The 22,520-nt window shown below is 44.7% G+C and overlaps 1 protein-coding gene across 1 annotated transcript in view; it reads right to left on the bottom strand.

The window, feature by feature from the left end:
- Positions 1–20,832, bottom strand: part of NEDD9 (neural precursor cell expressed, developmentally down-regulated 9) — a 37,645-nt gene extending 16,813 nt beyond the window's left edge. Inside the window, exons 1-2 of the mRNA XM_030236958.2 lie at positions 20,761–20,832; positions 4,118–4,558 (exon numbers count right to left, since the gene is read on the bottom strand). Of these exons, the coding sequence (XP_030092818.1) occupies positions 4,118–4,558; positions 20,761–20,772 (453 nt within the window). The 5' untranslated portion in view covers positions 20,773–20,832. The remainder of the gene's footprint in view (positions 1–4,117; positions 4,559–20,760) is intronic.
- Positions 20,833–22,520: the final 1,688 nt, after the last annotated feature.

The raw sequence follows: 22,520 nt of genomic DNA, 5'->3' as shown, positions 1-22,520 counted from the left end.
GTTTCTACTTTCTGGTGCATTGAACCGGCACGACTCCTGACATAAATAAAACCCAGGGAACAACGTCCGTTCCCATAGCCGTGGTTTACCCAAACCTCCTGCTGAAGGCAGTGACCTCTTGAGAAAGTAGGATGGTGGGGTGTGAAACCCTTGATTTGTCTTGGAAATCAAGTATAATCACATGTTTATACTTGGAAACAGGCCGGGGATGAAGATGAGTTCCTTCCCTATTCCGCTCTATCCACTTTTAAAAGGTGGATAAACCTGAGTGTTTCCTGAACCGCAGAGCTCCAGTCCAAACAGACCTACAAACAAAAAAGGTGATTTGTCCCAAGCTGGCATTCATCTCTGTATGCCTGAGTTGGTCTGTGCCTTGTGGGAGCTGTAGCTCAGGGCTGGTAACTCCCACAGTGCAGTCCCTTTCCCGGACAAACATCAGCCTCATTCTGTTTTGTGTGGAGTTTCCTTGACCAACAGTTCTCCTGACAGCTATTGGTTCCTACAGGAAGCTGTTTCCCAACAAGGAAATAATGCCCTTAATTTTTTTGGCCAATGCTATTTTCAGGATGGCAGGGACAGCACAACAGAGCAGCTAGAGGAAACACTGAACCAGAAAATGAGTGTTTAAATTATGGCAATGACTTTTCATGTGGAGCTTTCCCTACTTCACAGCTTAGGTGTGAACTAATGATTAATCACTAATGATTAATCAGATGCAAAGGATCTTGCTGCTCTGTTGGCACCTTTCCCAAAGGATATTCTCAAAGCAGTCTGTACAGAATGAGTTCCTTCATAATTAACCCACATATTTTGCAGATGAGATGCAAAAGCACCACTCAAGACCATGCAGAATTCTGAGACAAGGATGAAATCCAGGTTTCCTGAATGTCAGATTTGTCTGAAGGTTCTTTCTCTTTGCTGGCTGCAGCAAAAGAGAGTAATTTCTCTCTGTAGAGCACAGAAAGAGGGAATAAATTCTAAGACACAGCTTCCACCTCTTTACACTCCTCAGATGCTCTTCACACTTTGGGGTGGAGCTGCTTTGTGACTGAACTTGCAGCAGAGCTGCAAAAGCCTGGGGCTAACCAAGGCTAATTTTAAAGCTCCTTGTCTCTGCCATTGGTAGAGTGAGTTCTAGAAGGTGCTATTTTTATTTGATAGAGGGAGCCAATACAGCTCTGTTGTCAGCAACCAGTTTGGCCAGAATCAATTAATCACTGTAATTACCTGCCTCAGGACTCCTTTTTGACTCGCTCTGCCTAGCTGGCTTAGGAGATGGGTTACCTCAGCACAGCTTAATAACATGCCTGCTGTTGATTTACTGCTGCTCCAGGCTAGACAATTCCTGCCTGACAGCAGCTCCTAAGCCCTGCCTGCAAAACCTGTATGGCAGCCAAGCCACACGTTTGCACAAGAGAAACAAGCAGACACGTGCAGAAAGGGATGGCACAGAAAGTGCTGCTGGTCTTGCTTAGAATGGTGTCCAGAGGACACAGGTTTCTTCTCCAGCTCCTGCTGTGGGAAGGGAGAAGAGTACAGCAAGAACTTACAGCAAAACCCCTCAAGGTCCTTACAGCTACCAAAACACACAGCTTGCTGACCAGCTGGTTCTGCTGATGGAAGGAGGCAGAGTGGCTCATTTAAGCCTTTGAAGCAGGCATCACAAGTCTGAGAAAAGATATTATTCAGTCTGGAAGACAAAGCAAAGAGACCCCAAATCAAACCTTCAAGATGACCGGCTTTTCTCAATATTAAGGATTGTTTTTACTGATCCCTAGAGGAGGAGGATTTAGAGGGCAGACTGTTTCCTCATACAAAGGAGACAAGTGCTAAAATGCTTCCCTTTAATTAGGCTTTTCTTTCACAAAGGCATTAGCAGAGTTGCAGCTGTAGCTGTAAAAAAGCAGCTTAGCAGGACTGGGATGACACAGAATGGAGCAGTTTTACCTCAAACATCACCTTCCCTAGTAGGTTGTCTCTTGCCTGTCATGGATTCAATCCCAATGGGTTCCTCTTAGTGTGGAACTGAGCAATCCCAAGGAGCAAGAGACATATCTACCTCTGGTCAAAGCAGGATGCTGCCATGAGGTTTGCCAGTCACTAATAACACAATGAATACTGAGACTAAGGACTCTTGGGCTAAATAAATTTAAATCAGGACTAAAGCAAGAAGCAAATATTGGCTAGGGCTAAGCAGGTTGGCATTTACTTTGACTGAGGATCAAATGCTTTTTAAATGTGTATGTTTAGTTCTTTTACAGAGAGCAGCATAGCTGGACTTTCATGGGTTGCAAGGAATTAAATGAAAACAAGTCACAACTCTGACAAACAGATAACTTTCTAAAGGTGACTTGAATTCAGAAAAATTCATAATCAAGGTTGCTGGAAAAATTTCTCAGCAGAAACTTGGAGAAAACAGGTGCTTCACAGCTTCTGATTTTTGTATCTCAACAGGAACTTCACACTTAGACTAAAACAAAGATTTCAGTCTCTTAGTGTTTCAAGGGTTTTAATACAGCCCTAGCAGCCAACAGGTTTATGCAAAATGTCCTGTTATTTTCACTGGAGCTGGAGAGGGTGGGAGGAGGGAAAAGAAACCTCTTATCAGTTGGAAAATTCTTTCTGTGTGGAGTAGAAACACACATTAATTATGCTAAGCAAACTATCCTAATAGCATTTAGGCAAGTCAGGTACTAAAATGAAGGCACATAGTACTCATTCCAAACTAATTCCTTGGGCTTTTCTACAGACTTTTAGTGCAGATCTGCTGCATGGTGCATCTCCTGTGTCCAAGCTGGATAGCTGAGGCATCTCTGAACAGTGCTGTAAAACGTTTCCTGCAGCCATACCCTAAAATGAGATCTATTCTCTGCTGCCCCATCCACAGACTATTTACCGGTGTTCACTAACTCCCTCGGAGGGTATCCACTGTGGATAGGCAAAGCATATCCTGGAAAAGATTTCAGTGTATGTAGTCTATATGGAAAGAAGGAAATGAGAGAAAATACATGGGAGTTATCAAGAAAACTCATGTAATTGCTCCAACAAAGCTCCTATCTCTGCCTGTGCAGCAAGTGCAATTTTCTTGCATTATCTTCCTGCACAGCCTATAAAGCATAACTATGGAAAAGCTGAGCAAGCAAACCTCTTTATAAATTGACTTGGAGTAGTTTCACAGATCTTTCTCTCTTGCTCAGAAGACAAAAAATCCATTTATTCTTATCAAGGAAAATGAAATTATAACAAGGAAATAAAAGCATTAGAAGATGTCTTCCAAAGGCCTGATATGAAAAAGGCTGACTTGTGGATGATGTGGGGGAAAAACACAAAACAGAAAATCTTGCCAAAATAAATTAGATGAAAGTTTAAACCAGTAAAGAACTTCCTGAGAGAGCCATCATCTGCTGACGTAAATTGGATATTAATGCTGTGCTTTAAGCTCTAAAGGTAAGGAGGATGCTGGTATCTGGAGCTGTTGAGCTGGGAATGGAGGACTGAAAGAATTTCTTTTTGGCTTTGTAATACTTCCTTCCTTGAGTATCTTCATTAATCCTTTTCAGTCACCAGGGTACCTGGCAGGTATCCTGTGAAGGTAAAATGAGGGAGTGGCAGAAGATGGGGAGAACTTAAGAACAGCAGGAATAAGGGGGGACCCTTGCAAAATGCAATAATGCAGTAATGGCTGCATCATGGAGCTGCTGCAGCTCTCACTTTCAACCAAGAAATTTAAGTGTAGATAAACATCAAGTGCACTCTTAAAAGGCTGAGGTTTAGTATTAAAACATCCCTCATTATCATCATCCTCTTGTTTCCTCACTCTTACAAGTATGGCCCTTGTCACATCAATCACTGATTCCTCTTTGTAGTTTAGACCCACTGGGACTGCTCCAGCAAGACAGGATATAATTTTTAATTAAACAAAAATTACTTGGGTAGATGATGTAACTGTTCATTAATAAGTGGGAGAGTTCATCTTGCTGCAGCAGCTCTTTTGAACATACAGTGTGAGAGTGCCACAGGCCAAATGTGCTTCAGCCTGGGAGGAACCCGAATCCCATACTTCTCTCAGCACAAGTGAGCTGCTTTGGAGCTATGAAGTAAAAGCAAATGCACACACCTTGTTAGTCACAGCTGGACCATCAATACACCTCTGCATGGAGGGTGGCACCTGGTAAATATCTTGTCCCACCAGACCGTGACCGGTGGGTATCTGGTAAATTCCCTGATTCTGGTGGGAAGGAGGCACTTGGTAGACAGGGTCCCGTGCCGAGGGGTGTGAGCTCGGCACTTGGTAGATCTTTTGGTGGTTGAAGGGCTGATTCATCAATCCTGAGCTGGGCATATCCTGGCCAGGAGGGCTGTCCTGTACCACGGCACCGATCAGGAGCTTCACGCGGTTGCCTGGGACGATGCCTTGCCGGCCGTGCAGGGAGCAGAGCCACCATCCTTCCAGCCCCTCGGTGTTCTGCTCTATCACCGTCAGGATGTCTCCCTTGCGGAAGGCCAGCTCTTCCGCACACTCGGGGACATTGTCGTACAGGGCCCTTGCCATAAGATTCTGTGGAGAAACGAAGGCAAGAATAACAAGTCAACAAACAAGCCAGAATTTTTCTGTATCTTCAAGTACATTCTAAGTGATAGGAAATAAGAATTGAATTTGAAAAAAGAAGTGTGCAGGAAATCAAAAAACATGGAAAACCATAGAGCACAGGATTCCTCTGTCCCAAGCTGGGAAAATGAGAGGCATATGCACTAGCAACACTGCCAGTGAGAAATTTTCCAGCAACAGTGGGTCAGATAGAAACTCTTTATACGGCCCAGTCACCTGAACAGACAGAAAGTCAGGAGAGTTCTGCTCCTGGCACTGAGGTGCTCTTCCTGTGAATGAGGGGCTTGTACCTTCATCTCTTGACACTGATTTCCCTACAAATGTGCTCTGTGTACTGCTACAGCCAGCTAGCAGCCATTAAAAATAAACCTGAACAAGACTCACAAGGAGTGAGTAATCCAGAGTCATTTTTCCCAAACAGTTTTACATTTGTGGGGTCCCAAAAGACTTTCCACAGAGGTGCAGATCCCATTTAGTGTAAAGACAGTGGCCTGGCTTTTTTTAGCTGACACCTGCAGGTGGCCTTAAAAGTGATGGATCTGTAGACCACCTGGTAAGAAAAGCTATCTAAAATACGAGCTGACAAAACATCACAGGTTTTGAGCTGCGATGCTCATCCTTGCATGTAGCTTTGTGCCTTCTCACTCTCTGCAAACTTCTTCAGGGGCACAGCATAGCAGTAGTTTAATAGATAAAACTCTTCTTCCCCTGCTGCCTCAAAACCACCATCACAAAAAAAACCTCCTCCAAAACAACTTCAAAGAACATGGTTCCTCTGAGGTCCACCTTCCGTAGAAAGATGCTCAAAAGAAAACTATAATTCTAAAAAATAATGTGCCCGGTGACCCCAGGCGGGGTCATGCCCGAGCCATGAGGAAAGCAGTGCCCATCTAAAAGAATGTAAGAATGTAGGCATCAACCAGCACCACAAAGAGCCTCTGTGTGCAACTTAAGGGGAGTCTTAGGGCAGCCAAGGAGCGTCTTTGACTCCTGTCAGCATAGCTGAAGCACTCTTAGATGCACTTTGCTTGATTATGTCAAGTGGAGCAATACCATTAACACAAGGAACTTCACACAGCTCTACCCCCAAGCATTTGCCCAGAGTTCCAGGCAGGATCTACAGCTTACCCTGACTTCTCTCTTGCTGGGGTTCTACTCCCAGCAGTACTCCTGCTATGCAGTTTTAAGCCAGCTCTGAGTTGATGTAAGATTGTTGGCTGTGATGTGTTACTAATAAGTACCACCTCCTCTCCCAGATGGAAACACCTCCCTTTCCTCTTTCTTTGCAGGCCTCTATGGCACATCCAGTTCTGAGTAACTGGCCAAGGTATTCAATGGAAAGTAGGCAGGCTGTCTGCACTAACATTCTTGGACCCCTCAAAAAGGCCATGAAGATTTAATTTCTTGGCTCTGGTGATATTTCCAGACATATTGGAAACAATTGCTCCATGACTGCCTGACTTTCAGTGAAGATGGTTATAATCTGATTGTAAGCACTTGGAAAAATACACAGAGCCCTGGATCTGAAGTGTTCAAGCTGAAATATTTGGATGTAGTACACAAACTGAAATGGTGCTAATCCACCAAAAAGGATATGCAGCTGCCTTAAAGATTTATCTTTTCTATGTCAAAGGAATAGTGTCAAGTACAGTTTAGTGTTTTTGTCTGTCATATTTATCCTCCTCCTTGGACATATCAGAACTTTTCCTTTTAATCATCCCTCACTTGTTTTATCTTTCCCCGTTGACACACTGATGTTTTCCCATCATTCCTGTGCTTCCTCAAGACAGAGACTTTAGTTTGTCCTTGCTCAGTGTAGCAGGTTGTGTGCAGGGCTGACTGGTGGATGGAAAGGGGATAAGCTCAGGTATCACATAAAAGGTAGGTGAACCTGCATTTCCCAAGACATGCAGTGTTGAAATGGGGTGCAGGAGATCAGCTTCCTCTTCCCTGAATGGGAGATCAGCTTTCAAATGTATGAGAAACACTGGCTTTACCTTTCATCAGCATCATTAGTGAGGTTGGTATAAATTAAACTTTGGCTTGGAAAAGCAGCATTGCCATTCTGAACTCCCATGTAAACAGCAGCACTGGGCCCCACCATTCCCTCTGATCTACATCTACTCAGCTCATCAGTCAGCAACACTAAGATATCCCAATATAGATAAAGCAGGGAGCAATTTTTGTCCATGCCTTGGCAGGACTGCAAAACTAAGCACAGTCAAAACCAGTGGTCTCTTCTTAAGCACTACCTCTGTGGTCTTGCTGTGTCAACCAGGCTGCTTAGTGGAGTCTGAAGCTCAGAAAACAAAAGCCCCTGCCTAATCTGAAAATTCAAGTCAATCTCTTATCTTTCCACATTTCTTTCTAGCATGTCTTTCACAGGGGAAATCTACTAATGGGACCAGAGCCTGTGCAGCTTAAAGAAGACTTTCACAGAGGAGTTGTTTAAAGGAGGAAGATTGCAGCTGGGTGGGGGATGCACTAACCAAGCAGGCTAAATCAATGATAAATGTGTATTCTTCTATACTTTGGTGTTTAAAGATATTTGAAAAGCTTGATTAGCTTCTGCAGCAAAGCAATTCTCAGAACAAAGCTGAAATGGTGGTAGAATTAGAGCAGATAAAAGTTCCCATGTGAATTTTTTTTCTAGCTGCTCATTATCTCTGTCCCAGTGACCTTCTCACCACCTGGCATGCAGCATGTTAACACTTTCTGGATGTGCTTCAGGAACTTCTTTGCTGCAAACAGTTTCAGATTCTCATTGTTGGTGTTAACTCAGGCACCACTATGTGAATTATACTAATTGGTTGCCACTTGTTCCACAGCCATTTCCCCAAGGCCTTTTAAATAGCCCAGAACCATGCCACCAGCACCAGTCACTGATGGAGCAGTGAAGCAGGAAAAATATTCCTCCAAATAAGCACTGGGACCAGAAACACTAAGCCTGTTGCTTGGTGCCAGCAGCAAAGGCGCTGCTCCTGCTAAGCAAACCTTCTGTGTTTTCCCTGACTTCAGTCTTCCTTCACAGGACTGCTTAGTGTGAACTTCAGAAACAGTGTGACAGTCACTTTCACGAGTCAGCAGAATCAGCCCTGAGAAAAATGCAATTGTGACCACAGAAAGAAAGCTTTTGGAAACCACAGAGGTACCTTTAACCTGCTGTGGTGATCACGATGGTAGTATCTACTTTTCAACACACGGGAACGAAGTTCTGATCAAAGACATCTTTCAACACCTGTGGGCCTTATCTGCAAAGATTTGACAAATCTGACTAACTTTTTTGATCCTGTGGGCCCTGTATCCCATACATCAATATTCCTTCTCATTGGTCTCATCCGCTCAGAGAGTGGGGACAGTTCCACAAAATTAACTGGACTTGCTCTGAAGAGGCATGGATCTGTCCACTCAACTGTCTGAGAACTGGCACCAAGTAAGCACTAAGATCTGATATGAGAAGACAAAAGCACAGCAGTGACCTTTTTGTATCACTAAATGCTAAAAAAAACTTGGCTATTTCCTAGAGAAATCAGCAACAGAGAAAGGGCAAGGAGAAAATTGTCTTGGAACTTGTTTTCACAACTAGTAAGTTGCACAGAAGTCCCTTTATATTCCCAATAAAAAAGAAAAAAAAAAAAAAGGGAGGGCAACAGATGCAGAGCTACAAAATCAAGTTCTGTAAAGGCTGGGGAAAAGTTACCTGATGCTAGAAAGGGAAAAAAATTTTGTTATAGAAATCAGCTGCATTTCATAAAATGCAGATACTGGCAGCTACCAGCTTAGTTTAATAAGACTCATAGTGGAAGTGTCTGTTGCTCTCCTTTGGTCCAGTTAAATTAACTACATGACAGGAGCAGTGGTGCCCTCCTCAAAATCCAGAAGTATCTGTGGTCTCTGTGCAGCAGCTCCATTCTCCTGAGCTCCCTGTGTTGTGACAGCCCTACTTCAAGTAAGGAGTGCCTCTCTACAGCTAATGGTTGATTGGAAAGACAGCTCAGCTTCTGTGTCAAGCCTTGCTAGCAATACTGGGATGTCTGGAAGCTGAAGCCAGGGTCAGGCCCCCATGGTGTTAATGCTCTGTGCAAGCAAAACAAAAAAAACCCCACATTTGTTCTCAAGAAGCTTAAATTCCTCTTAAGCTTGGGCTCATGAGTGCAGTAGAAAGCATCTTATGTAAAATCACTGAAAACCGGAAGTTTTACAGTCTTCTGTTTAGCAAAGTGCTATCTCAGTTGTCAGCAGGTCAAAGTGAAAGGGAGCCTGACCCTAATGACTGCTGCCTGGGGATTTTAGCTGGAACATACTGCAGGAAAAGGCTCAGCAGACTCTGCTGACTCTGTAAGAAACTGTCTAAAAGTAAGGGAACTGAAATGGATACTCTCAAGATCAAATGCAGATTACAGTGTCCCTGGTCCCAACTTTCTACATTGGTTGAGACAAAAGTAAAGCTTTCAAGCTCCCTCTAGGTAAAGTGAATCTGGGATTTGAAACTTCTGTCTGAGGTTTCCTTTAATGCCATTCAGAGTCCATCAGATAAAAGCTGGAAAGGTTCAATTTGTATTCTCTGCACACCTTAGATTTTTCTTTCTTTTGCACCTAGGATGCATGACCCAGTAAGCAAGAAATGCTGCTCTGAAAACTGTCAGCTGTTCTACTTGCAGAACCCAAACTAAACAAGGTAAGACTCTGTAAAGTATTTTTCTTCTCAAATCTTGAAGGAACTACATGCCAAATTCAGCTGTATAAATGAGGTCTATTACAGAACTGTCAAAGGTGTCTACTCTCTCCATAGCCTGTTGCAATTGGTGGCTGATGCATCTGCAGCTGGATGAAGACACATGAAAATACTTTGAAGATCAGGACCTGTTTTGGCTGTCCTTCTCTGCAGTGAGGAGAAGTGACAGAATTCTGTAATTCACAGTCTGCAGGATGAAGCGGGTGTTTGTTGATGAAGCTAAGTGGCAGAAGAGGGAAGAGGCAAGAGTTAAAGAGAGGAGTGGAAACATCTACAACTTCTGTTAGCGTAAACACATCCAGTGACGTGGGTAAGGAGAGTGTGTGAGGTGCCCAGAGCCATGGCAGCAAAGGCAGGAATAACAAATGACATGCTAGGAGATTAAACACAATGGTCTCTTTAAGGGCCCAGCGAGGCGGTGCCAAGCTCCCAGCACAGGGCTGCCCACTGGACTCCTCTCAGCCAGCTCCACAATGAATGAATGCTCCAGGAAAAGGTTCAACCAACCATAAGCTCAAGGGATTCCTGCTGCATCCCTCAGAGGTGCAATAGGAGGATACTGATCCCCGCTCTGTGCTTGGCTGCTGAGGAGCATTGTTTGGTTCGGCTTTGTCTTGCTTTATAATATTGCTTCCTGTGTGTAGAGTTTATGTGCAAACAGGACTGGGAAAACTGCCTCTGCTCTTCACTGAAAGAGGGTGGGACCCCTTTTTTCTATTATTGGGCAAACTGTTTCTTTAAATGAGAAACAGCTTCTCTCCTATGTTTAGCTTGGGAGTAGGAAGGGAGGAACAAAGGAAGGAAAGGCGGGGGCAATGTCTGTGAACAAACCAGTAGCTTAATTTTGGTTGGATGACTTTTAGTTATCCATCTCATAATATGGTTGATACAGATCCCCATCTTTTAGATTTCTTAAAAATGAATGACTGCTATTCCAAAGTAAGCTTAAGCATTTGCATACCCTTGTAGGGCTGCATTAGGGCCAACAGTAATGATCTGCCTGTGAGATAAAAGGATCATTCTGAAAACCCTGTAAAAAGTGAGTTTTATTCTGAGATACAAGCAGGACTGGTTAGAAGAGAAGAAAATTTTAGCGCTATTGTGCCTTCTGGCAGAAGGGTTTCAGTGCAAGAGTCATTGGACAGTTTAACTTTGATTCTCTTCAGCTCCCATCTCCTTTTCTATTTCTCACTGTCACTGCCCCTGAAATAAAGCATTCATTGTGCTGTGTTGGCAAGGAAAGCAACTCTTGAGGCGCAGCAGGTAACAGGTCTATCTAGAACAAGCAACCTATCACAAAGGCTACCTAACAGAAGTTGACAGAGGTCACTGAATAAAACATTCAGCTTTGAAAAATGTCTTTTGCTGGTCTGCTCAAACCTGGAAGAAGGCAGTGTGAACAGCAGAGGCAGTGCCTGATACACAGCTGCCCTGGTACGTTCCTGGGCAGGTCCCTGTGGGCAGTGACATGGGGAATGGACTATGAAATGGCAACACTTGGCCAAAACAGCCCCCATCCATGTGCAGCCCTGAAACAACTCATTGCCAGCAACAAGCTGTGTGCAGGCTTTTGCTCTTTAGCTCAAGATGAAGCCTACAGCTCTGCAGAGAGGCAGGAAGTGCTACCACAGCACGTATCAAAGAGCCTCTGCACTAGCAGGGTGTCACAGCTACTGCAGCTGCAGCAGGGGAAAGGCCCCGAGCACCCAGCCTGAGCCTGGCTCTGGAACTCTCAGCTCCCTTGGCTCTCCCAGCTAATGACAAAATAAGGAGCCCAGTTGCAAATGCTCTCCACGGTAATGCTTCAGTTCACTCCTCAGGCAAAGCCCACAGTTCTGCTTTTGAGGCACTCTCTTGCTTTCTAACACCAAAACCCACAAGTTTTTGGTTTAGCGAAGATGCTTCTCTGGTCAAGCACTGCTCACCCAAACAATTTCAAGTCCTGCTGGATGGAAATTAAGGCAGTTTTCCATGCATAGATTTGGAAGACTGGCCTCACAGGTAATGAGAGAGCTGTGAGCCAACAGATTCAGCAGAGCCATAAGGAGGAGAGGTCTTTATCCACCCTAAGTATCCTTACTCTCTGGTCCTGTGCATCTCTGGATCACAGGCTGTTAGTCAGGATAAAATAGACCAAGCTGCCTGGAGGTTGAGATGCTGAAAACCGTCTTTCTGCAGGGCAGAGAGGCAAGTGCCTTATTTCAGTGGTCCACCAAGTTGTCCCAGCCCCTCTATCTGCCTGAGAGGCCTGATTTTCAGAGTTTGCCCTGGCTGGGACTTTTTTTTTTTTTTTTTTTTTGATAGTGAGACAAGTTATACAGAAAGTTAAGGAGGAAAAATGGGAATGTTCCCTTTCTTACAGGACCACACTTGGCTAGGCTAAAGCTGGCACTATGGCTGTCATGCTTTGGAATATTCCCTGCTAGTTTTTGCAGACACAATACTTCACCAAGCAGGGTGGGCAAGCAGTGAGCAGACCAAGTAGGGCTCAGGCACTTCACACTCCTGCCCAAGATGCTGATGTGGCCCATTGGTTCACCCAAGACTGGGATTCAAATGTGACAGAAGCATGTGAGAGACTGATAGTGCTCTGGTCTGAGAACCCTTTTTGCTGCGCCACAACTGCTTAATTTTAAGAAAATAGGAGATATTTGCGTATCCATTTTTTTTTTTTTTGGTAGGTGGTTGGCAAAGTAGTTTGCAAGGCTGAGGCACAGCAGTGAACCTGCAGCTTGGGAGGGAATCCAAATGAACATCTATGAAAGAAGGAATTAAGAGGCTAGAAAAAGTGGGTATGGGGGAAGTAAAGAAGGAAAAATGGGAAAATGAAGGCTAGAACAAAGGTCCTAACTGGTGCTCCAGCCTGTGTGAATAAAATACTTCACAATTCTGCACTGAGTGCATCAGCTTTTTGCCATGCCTGATGTTTCCCGATGGAAAAGTGAGTTGAAAAGAAAGATTTCTGGCTCTGTATCTACTGAGAGCAACAAAATTATAATCCTACATTGGCAAGAAGGAAAAAAAAAAAACAACCCAGGCTGTCTCTGTTTGCTCAGACGATATTCTTTCATCTGTTGACTGAATTTTGATTTATTGGCTTGCCCAGTTTTATTTCAATTAGAGAGGGTGAGAGGCATTACAAAGGTAATCACAGAAACATAATATCCTAGGTGTTAAATAAGGCGTTTCTGATGCCGCCAGGGCTGTACCGCATCCCAACCCGCCCGTGGATGGCGCAGAGCAGGAGGAGCTCAGGGGAGCCGGGCGCTCCCTTTCCCGGGCGGCAGCGCCGTGCGCGCAGCCCGCGGGACGCGGCGGTCCCGGCTCGGCGGGCAGGGGACACGGCCGGGACAATGCTCCTTCGGGACAACAGCCCGGGACAACAGCCCGGGACAACAGCCCGGCACCCAGCACGGCGCTACTGGGCTGGCACAGCAGCCACTCTGCGCTGCTGCCATCACAGGCGGCACCCACGGCGTGCGACACGAACATCTACAGTGGGGCAGAGCGCTGATCCGCTCATCACGTATTCCTCTTATTCCCCCTGAGCTCTGGGGTTTTACAGGAGTGCCGGAACTGCATTCTCTTTGCTCTTTCTGGGAATACAAACCACATCCCCTGACTTACCTTCAAGATCTATTAATATTTTGGGAAATTCCACCACACCTAACTCACTAAGCTTTCTGTATATGTTTCACCCTCGTAACCGGTTTCCTTTCCCCCCACCCAAGGAAGGGTGTGATCTCGTTCCATGACTTTAAAAGGCCTTTTCAAATCTGTCTGAGGGCTGTGTGCCTTTTGTGACATCAATAGGGAGAGAGGAAAAAAAAAAAAGTCAAGCATGCAAACAATACCCTTAGAGTAAATATGATCTCACTGTGATTAAACCACAGTACATCAGAATCAAAAAGCAGATGTAAAACTTAACCTCTTTCCCTCAGGCAAGCAATTAAAAACTTAATGAAAGGAGATCGGATGTTAAATGCTAAAGAATTGAAGGAGCAGAGCAGAAGGGGGAGGAAAAAAAGTATGGAAAGAAAGAATCCCAAAACGTGTGTTTTGAGTTCTCAGTTTTCCATTTTCTGGCATTTGAGAGCAGTCTTCTCCCAGACAAAGTTTCCTTAAAAAAAAAAAAAAACCAAAAAAAACCAAATCCTTCTTCCAAAATTAACCCTTCCTTCTGCGGCTCTGGGGAAACAATTACAACTTAATTGCCAAGAAACCATAGCTATGTAGACAAAGGACCTCAGCATTGCCACCAACTTACTCGCTTGATGGCTTCAGCTTTGAAAAGTATGCTTTTTAAATTTATTTTTTTAAAGTCTAGAACCTAGATGAACTAGGACATGCTCTCCTTCCCCCAAGTCTCTCTCAAAAAAAAATTCATTAGAAGGGAAAGCCATCCTACTCTGTCAATTTAGTGTCATCATCTGGGATACTACACAGCAGCTACAATTTGGGATGCCCTGGGATTCCAGCTAACTGAAGAACAACAAGCTCAGGAACTCCTCTTTCCAGGCTCTTTCCAGCCCTCAGCAGGCTGGTGGGACAAGTAGCACCTTGCCTGTGAATGAGAATCCCAGGGGAGCCAAGCCTGGCTGGCAGCTGATTTTTGCCAGGTCCAGTAAGAGTCATCTCCATCCTACAGGGCAGTGGCCAGAAGTCAACAAGCCTCCCAGAACAGCTCAGTTTTGGCAAGCTGACATTTTCTGGGTAAGTGTAACCCCAGAGAAGAGGGATGGTGAAGGTGCAGGTGAGTTTTAAGGAGCTCTGGTCACTCTGCTCAATCTCAGGCTGAACCAGAACTTCAGCTTCATCATGTAAGATCTTGATCATGTGAGAGATTGGTTTGGGCAGTTCCTGGGCTGCAAATAAAATAAAGCAGTATAAAAAGAGAGACAGAAAACAAAAGAAGATATCTGCTTGAAAATACACCCTTCTGTAGCAGTAAAAATTGGTTTATTACCCTAAGCATTTTAAGTGGATGTAAAGTCCACAGGACAAGGGTATTCATGACCCTGCCTACTACTAGCTGTATCTTAAACAGAGTGCACAGCTCTGGTTGTCTTGTACTTAACCCTTTGGATCAGAAATTTTTTTTAAAAAGAGAATTATTGATTTTTTAATGGTCTGTATCTTCCTCTCTCTGTCTGCAGCTAAGCAGGTCATTCGCTGGAAGAACTGAGAATTACTCCTAGGCTCCTTCAGAATTTTCTAAGACTTGTTGTTACCAAGTCATTTATGGTATTGCTATTGCTAAAATTTTCAACCTTGCTGTCGATGAGGCCTGCTTAAGAAAGGGCTTCTGATGGGCTGACTTGCATTCCTGTAGAGCAAACCCATTCTTACTACTCTTCCTTTTCTGGCAAGCTGATCCACTCTGATTGTGAAGAAAGTGTTTTCAAAACCAACACAAAAATAGAAAGGCGAGAATTTGCCTCATCCCTATAGACAAAAAAAAAATATACAATTTTTTCATGCTATGCACTTGTGTTTCTAGGAGTGTGAACTATAGCTTTAGCAGCCCTGTTTCATGTCAAACACAAACTACGTCCAAATCTGCTGTGGAAAAATGAGCTCCTTAAAATTAAGACAGTTTCCACTACTGTAATGTCTAGACCAAAAGGCAAAAGAAAATGGGCACTTGCCAAGTGCAGGCTGTGATAATCAGGCAATAATATGCAGAGGCTGAACTCTGAGCTGCTGTAAAGTGACCCAGCTTCACTGATGCTGAGAGCTGCAGCCATTTACAGGCAGAAGTACCTCTACATGCAGCTTTACTTAGCAGTAGCCTGACTCAATAAACATTGCTCAATACCTGCCATAAATGCTATTTTCATAGTACAGTCCCAGAGGAGTGTCTGATCAAGACCACTGAAGGCTTGGCATAAAGCACCTTTCAGGGCCCAGAGTGCTGCTCTAACAGGAGATGTCCACTGCTTTCATGGATGCTCAGAGAGCATCTATTATGTAAAGAAGCCTCTTGAAAAGTGACTTATGCATTTGTGATTCCAAATGTCACTGAAAGTGGTTTCCTACAGAGGCATGTGGACTTTATTGTCCTATGAAGTTCAGCTACTTGTCTCCGTCAAGTGCAGCCAGAAATGGGAACAGTGCAAGATAAGGGTCCTCCACAAGTGCTGCAGCCAAGGCTGAGACTGTGCACACTCCTCTAAAGCACTCATGCTGCTTTAAAAATGGAATTAAACTCTGGACCCTGGGAGACAGGTGGGTTCCTAATTGCTGCTGGTATGAATGGGATTTAAGTACTTAAATGCTGTAATAACTTAGTCCAAATAAAATAAAATAAGCAAGGCAGAAGTGACTTCACATTGGCCCTTAAGTGACCTAAGCACATCTATTGTGTGCAAAAAGGCACTCCCATGCCCTTAACACCTTTGACAACAGCAATATGACAAGTAGGAAGCTCCATGCTCCTGGTTTTCTGGTTTTCTACTTTTCTGTATGCACTAGATGCACCTGGCCTTGCTGCAATTACTCTGGTACTTAGAGTGGAGCACAGGCAATACACTAATACAAATTTCTCCTCAGACACCACACACAGGGGTTCAGGGATAGGTATCAGGTATCAGTGCAAGTATAGTCTTCCAACCCCACGTGTTGCTGGGCTTGAGATGGTAAGATTCCAAAGATGAGTTTGTCTGCAGTCTTAGGAACCGTGCTCCAACAATTTAGCAAGTTCCCAATAACACTTCATGAGACTTCTCTGATCTCTAGCCTGTATTCTGCAAAACAGCAGAGTTCTGCAGCCTAAGATAATAACCATTGAAATGTGCTTTCATTTTTCCTTTGCAGAAGAGGTTTCCATAAAGTCTTATTATTTGAGAGTTTTCCTGCTCTCTGATCTGATAGGTCCCCCTGGATGAGGTATTTTGATAGTATGGCACTGTTTGGAATCAGTAGAGTTGAGTCAAGATTCCTCTAGGCCAAGTAATAGTCTAACGTGCAACCTGCAACCTCTAGCAGGATCTTAAAAGCAAAAGTAAAACCGCCCCAGACAAGTATCTAAAGCCTCTTGCTCTATCTAGAATCAAACTGAATTGGAACGATTGAAAAATAAGAAAGGCTTTTCGTTTGGTAGTTCTGCTTCCCCATCAAACACTAGGAGCTACTGCACAGAGACAGATTAGGCTGCCAGTTTCTGATTCAATAGATTCACAGCTACCTTACTCAGGAGCAGCTGTTAGCATAAAAAGATACAAGTTTAGAAATCAGGTAAAAAACCTGTATGCTGTTGGCTGCAATGCTTTGTGATGGCTCTTATTCTTCCTCTGAAATAAGCACTGTAACATGCCCAAGCCTCAGCAGCTCCATCTGCAGAACAGAATTAGAAGCACTCTGCTCTCCTGCCAAGACTTTGGTAGGGCAAGTGGACACAATTGTGCACACAACTGTGTGTTGAGTTTCTCAGCTACCCTGGGGTACTCACCTCGATTAAGTATACAAATATAAATCTACAGTATGGGAGGGGAAGGAGGGCACACAGAGGCTACAGCCACAAGCTGAAAATGACAGTGGCCCTCCAAGCTTTATGAAGGGGACAGTCCTGGCTACATCTCACTGGTGCTGCTGCTGACTTAGGCCTGACCCTGCTAGACCTCAGCCACCTCATCCTGTAGGTGCACAGGTGAGAGAAAAATCATGAAACTTCCATTCTAAACTCATGGCAGTAAGAGAGACAGCACAAACTTAGGCAGGTTTTCCCCTTGTCGGTTTGTTCCTCTCCTACTGCATTTTACGAGGCTTTACAGTTCCTATTTACTTCTGAGTTTGATTGCCACCCTGTGATTGCTGAGATACTGAAAAAAAAAAAAAGTGAAACGAAGAGGAGTGAGGAATAAATGAAACAGAGAGGATTTGGTTAATAAAGTACAGACAGTTCTTTTCCTTTTACATGGCCCAACACTCAAAGTCTTTCATTGCCAGGGTTACAAGCAGCTTTTCACAAGCACTTCTGGTTGGGAATATTGTATTTCTTCCCAGGGACACTATTTTGTTTGTCTTGGCGTGCAGACATTGTAATCAAGTCTATATATTACAGGACTGTGCCTTAGCACAAATGGCAGGCATTTCGAACCCTATTTAGGTTTCTTCCTTGCCCAACAAATTATCTAAAAATAGATAATCAAGACCTCATACTTTACATCTACGTCATTCCTTCTGGCTTAAATGAGGTAAGGAATGCAGGGTTTTTTTCCTCTCCTCTTTCACTGTTTGGAAGTTTTAGTAAACAGACAAGTCCCCTTTTCTTCCTTCCTCCCCCTTCTTATTTTGTCTTGCATGTGAACAGCCACCAAGCTACAAACGCCTTGTTATGATAATGTCTTCTCCCTTTTGCTTCTGTTGCACTTTTATTGCCTGAGATAAGAGCGTAGGAATTGGGGGCCAGATACACCCTCTCCCATCCATGTCCCTCCCTCATCATGGAAACCCACTGGAATCTCTGTTGCTACAGAGGACACTGCAGCTGTGACTGCTCCATCCTTGGAGTCATAGCCTGTGTTTGGTTTCAGAAAAGGCTGACCCTACCTCCTGGATTACAGAATACTGGAACAGAGTCCTGTGAGAACTTGATGGGGTGCAGTTTTGTTGTACATGGGGATTTAGCTCAAAAGCAATCTGTTGTCATCAAAGAACTGAGGTGTTGCCCTCATGCAGCTGCACCCCTACAGGAACTGGCTTCTGAAAGCAGCTTTTAGACAAGCAGGACTAGGAAGTGCTCCAAACAAACACAAGTATTTCTTATGCTTAACCTTTCCCATCTTTCCATAGCTCAGTTAAAATAACTTCTGTGTTCTCTGGCTTTTGAGGAGTACATGAATGGGAGAACAGGACCTGACCTGGGGTTAAATTTTTCTTTGCTTTAAATAGTCACAGAATCACTGAATTTCTCACAGTGTGCAAAAGCTAGACAGTGGTGTAGAGACATATTTAAGGTAAAATTCTGAACTTGCTTAAATCCACAGGGATTTTCCCTTTCAGAGCATTTAGACTTGAGTGTTAAGATGGAAGAATGCAACTGACAATAAAAGAAGCTTAGATGAAGGAAGAGAGGGAGGGAACAAGTTTTGAAAATGTCTGAATAAAAAATGTATAGACTGCATAGCAGAAAGGATTTCTAGACCAGAAATGACTTTGGGTTTAGTCACACTGAAAGCAAAGTCATGACTGATGGAGAGACATATTCAGGGTCTCATCCATGAATCAGTTCCTGTTCTGTCCTACTGTTAAAACTCTGAATTGAACTATAATGAGCATTTCAATAATTTATTCAAATGAGGCATTACAGACTATCACAATGAAATTAAGGAATGACAGGCCCCAGTATAACACTGGGAGCAGTTAAACAGAGCCAAATCTGCACCTGGATGCTAAGCCTCCTCTGAAGTGATGATATGTCCCCAGGCAGGCCATTAGATTCTCTGTTCCTTTATTTCATGTGTACAATTAAAAAAAAAAAAAAAAAAAAAAAAAAAAAAAAAAAAAAAACAAAAAAAACCAAAAAAAAAACCCAACCAGTTTTCCTATAGGAAGATAAAAGAAAGAGAGAAAATACAGAAAGAACAAAGAACAAATGTGCAGGTATTTTCTTTGTGCATTACTCTAGGGATAAGAAATAGATCTAAGAATGTTTGTCCCAGTTAAACAGTGTAACTACTTCACATTTCCCGGGGAAAGTAAACACTGTAATCCAGCAAGAAGGTTTTTGAGGCCAAACCCTTCAGTCTCCTCTTTTTATTTATTTATTTTTAATGGCTTGTTCTTTCTCTGTCTAGTCTTCTCTGTCTAGAATTACGTAATCACAAACCAAATCCAAAATCCTCATTCCCACAATACAGGGCAAAGGAAACATTACAGAGCAGGGAAGACTTCCCCCTTTTGAGCCACCTTATCTGTCCCTTTTCTTGCAGGGCCACTGGCCTACATACAAGAAATCAGGAAGCTGTATAACCATGCAGGACCATTTGCTATTGGGATACAAGTGTTCCTTGGCCCTGGGCAGCCTGAAAGCAGTTTGTGAGCTTTGGACTAACAGTGACACTGCTCTTCTACCCTCGAGTGCCTGATGTTTTCTGCTCAGAGTAACACCTTCTCTAGGCAGGTATAAAGTCTACCTGGACTGATCAGAGGGGGAGTAGATAGAAGAGAAGAGATGAATTTTATCTCAGACTTCAAATCAGTCAGTTGTTTGAGACACAATTTAAAAAAAAAAAATAAAACATGAGCTCCACCTCAAAACTGTGAAAGCCATGGATTACCTTTGTCAACCCACATCTAACACACTTTCTTTTTGCCTTGTCTTTCCATGAGATGGAGAAACTGGCAGTTGCTTTGGAAACTTAACTCTAACCTTTCCCAAAGTTTGGCTTGAGAGACCCTGAAAACTTGGCCTGAGCTCAGAGATGCAGAGAAGAGCATAAAAATCCCTGCACATTTACCTGGGCATCACTCATAATTCTCACACACACTGCCACTCCATCAGCACTCTTTCACACCATGCTGCCTAAGTTTAGTACAGAGATGGACTTCACTTTCAAAGGAACTTAGTCTCCAAGTAAGTATATAGCGTGTGACATTTCCAAAATCACCTTTTTATTGACGCTGAAGTTATTTTTGGCAGGGCAAGGAAAGTTTTTCCTTCCCTCCCCCTTTTTTTCCAATCGCACAAGTTTACGGTATGTCTGTACAGTAATCTAATGCCTCGTGGGCAATTCTGTACCTTGCCCAGACGTTTTTGAGTAATATTAGGACAAAAGGCTCCTCATTTGTGTCTTTTGGGAAAAAACCCAATAAACCAACCAACCACCACCCCCTCTGGTAAAAGGTCGCTAAAAGCGATTATTGAATAAGCAGGGATAATAGGAATTAATACGGGGGATAGGCTACCCATTTTTAAAAAGTGTTAGGGTTTTTTTTCTTTGCCCTCGCTTGCGATCCATCAAACAAATTGCACCGTGATAAGGAAACATCCACAAGCGCCTGGAAGGAGGTGAAGGAGCTCCCGGGGAGGATCGGGGGGTACCTGTCCCAAACGCGCCTGGCCATCACGCACCGCCCCGTCACCTTTCCCGCGATGCCGGGCGCATCCCGTTATCCAGGGCCGGCACCAGCGGGAAAAGCGAGAGGATCTCCTTCTCCCCGCACCGCCTACACCGACAGAGCACCCGGGGGGTCTCCGCAGCCCGTCCCCTTCGCTGCCCCCTCGTTTCCCACTCCGCGCGGACACCTTCCCGGGGCTCTGCGCCTGGAGATAGCGCAGCGGAGGGCAGAAGGCAGACGTGGCCGCCCCGCGGGCACACGGCTGGCCTTGAGGAGGTGCGGAGGGGAGCCCCGAGCTGTCAGCGCCCGCCTGCGGTGCGGGGTGCGGTGCCGGCTCCGCTCCCGCCGCGCTCACCTTGTACTTCATGGCTGCGCCTCCTCCGCGCCCCGCCGCATCCCCGCGCGCTCTGCGCGCCCCGCCGCGCGCCGCCGCGCCAGCCTAACGCGCTCATTTGCATAGCACCGCCCTCATTTGCATAGCGCTCGGGCACGAGCCGGCCCCGCCCCCCCCCCCCTCTCCCGGACCGTGGTGGCGCCGCCGGGGGCGGTGCGGAGGGGAGGAGGCGGGGCCGCGGGTTCGAGACCGGACCCGGCGCCTTCCGCCGCTTCTCTCCGCCCATGGCCGGGGACAGAGCCCCGCGCAGAGCGAGGGCTGTCGGCCCTGCTCCCAAAGACCCCGCCCTGCCTTTTCAAAGCTGCTCGCCTTCACTTTTCCCCGGCGGAAAAGGACCTGGGGGCACAGGTTGACAGCGGCTGAACAGGAGCCCGCGTGTGCCCAGCGGGACCAATGGCATCCTGATCTGGATCAGCACTAGTGTGGCCAGCAGGATCAGGGCAGTTGTTCCTTGTATTGGACACTGGTGAGACCACATCTCAAGACCTGTGTCCCCTTCTGGGCCTCTCACTGAAAGACCTTGACGTGCTGGAGAAGGTCCAGAGAAGGGCAATGGAGCTGGTGATGGGTCTGGAGCACAAGTCCTGTGAAGGGAGACTGGAGGAACTTGGGGGTGTTTAGCCTGGAGAAAAAGAGGCTAGTGGGGGATTTGACACTCTACCCTGACATGATGTTGCACCCAGGTGGGGTTTAGTCTCTCCTCCCAGGCAGCCAGCAACAGGACAAGAGATCATAGCCTCAAGATGTCCAGGGGGTGTTCACGTTGGATATAAGGAAGAATTTTTTCATGCAAAGTGTGGGTAATGTGTTGGAAATCACTGCCCAGTGAAGTGGTTGAGTCACCAACCCTGCAAATGTTCAAGAAACAGCTGGACATGGCACTTAGTGCCATGGCCTAGTTGACATGGTGGTGTTTAGTCAAGGCTTGGACTCAGTGATCTCAGAGACCTTTTCCAACCTAATTGATTCTGTGAACCTTTTCCGTCCATCCCTCTCGCAGGCATTTTTCTCACATGCAGCTCTTGGAGGCGCTGAACACTGCTTTGTTTGTGTCTTTGCAATTGTTTTGTTCTCACTCATCCTCAGAAGATGATCTTTTTCAACTACTACTGCTCAAATCAATCTGCCAAGTGTTGGCTTTGCCTGGCTGCTATTTTAACGCTGATTAGACACCAGAGGCCAAGAATGCTTTAATGGCCTGGAGATGTCCATTATAAAGAGCGACCATTGTAAATAAGGATTATTTGGAAGAGAGTAATAATTAACTCTGGTATCTTGGAAGCAAGAAAGTGCAGGGTAAATAGATGTGTGGTGATCCTCCATGCTTTCCAAGTTAGATCTCTTAATCAGGCATGATTAATATGGTGCACATAATAGGAATCTTTGTATATGGGACATACTCCAGCTTGTTTAGAAGAACAGGAAATAAATTTTCTCCTTTTTGCCCGAGCTGAATCATACCCTGAATTTTTAGGTCACAGATGGACTCAAGACTATTTCTGGTGGCTTAAGGAAAAATAGCAAAGAATAATCTTGTACTACAAGATTACAAACATAACTACATTCCATAGTACAATGTTATCCTTAAATTCTCATGTGACTAATCCTCTAGATCCTATTGCTAAAATGGCTTCTTGGCTGATAAAGAATGTCATACTTTTATCTGCAATCTCCTCTGTTCTCCAATTTCAGCATAAAATATGTGGCTGTATTCTACAAAT

Source organism: Serinus canaria, chromosome 2 (assembly GCF_022539315.1).
Source record: "Serinus canaria isolate serCan28SL12 chromosome 2, serCan2020, whole genome shotgun sequence".
Taxonomy (NCBI): domain Eukaryota; kingdom Metazoa; phylum Chordata; class Aves; order Passeriformes; family Fringillidae; genus Serinus; species Serinus canaria.
Note: the sequence above shows the minus strand (reverse complement) of the source record. Positions and strands in the feature narration are given on the sequence as shown.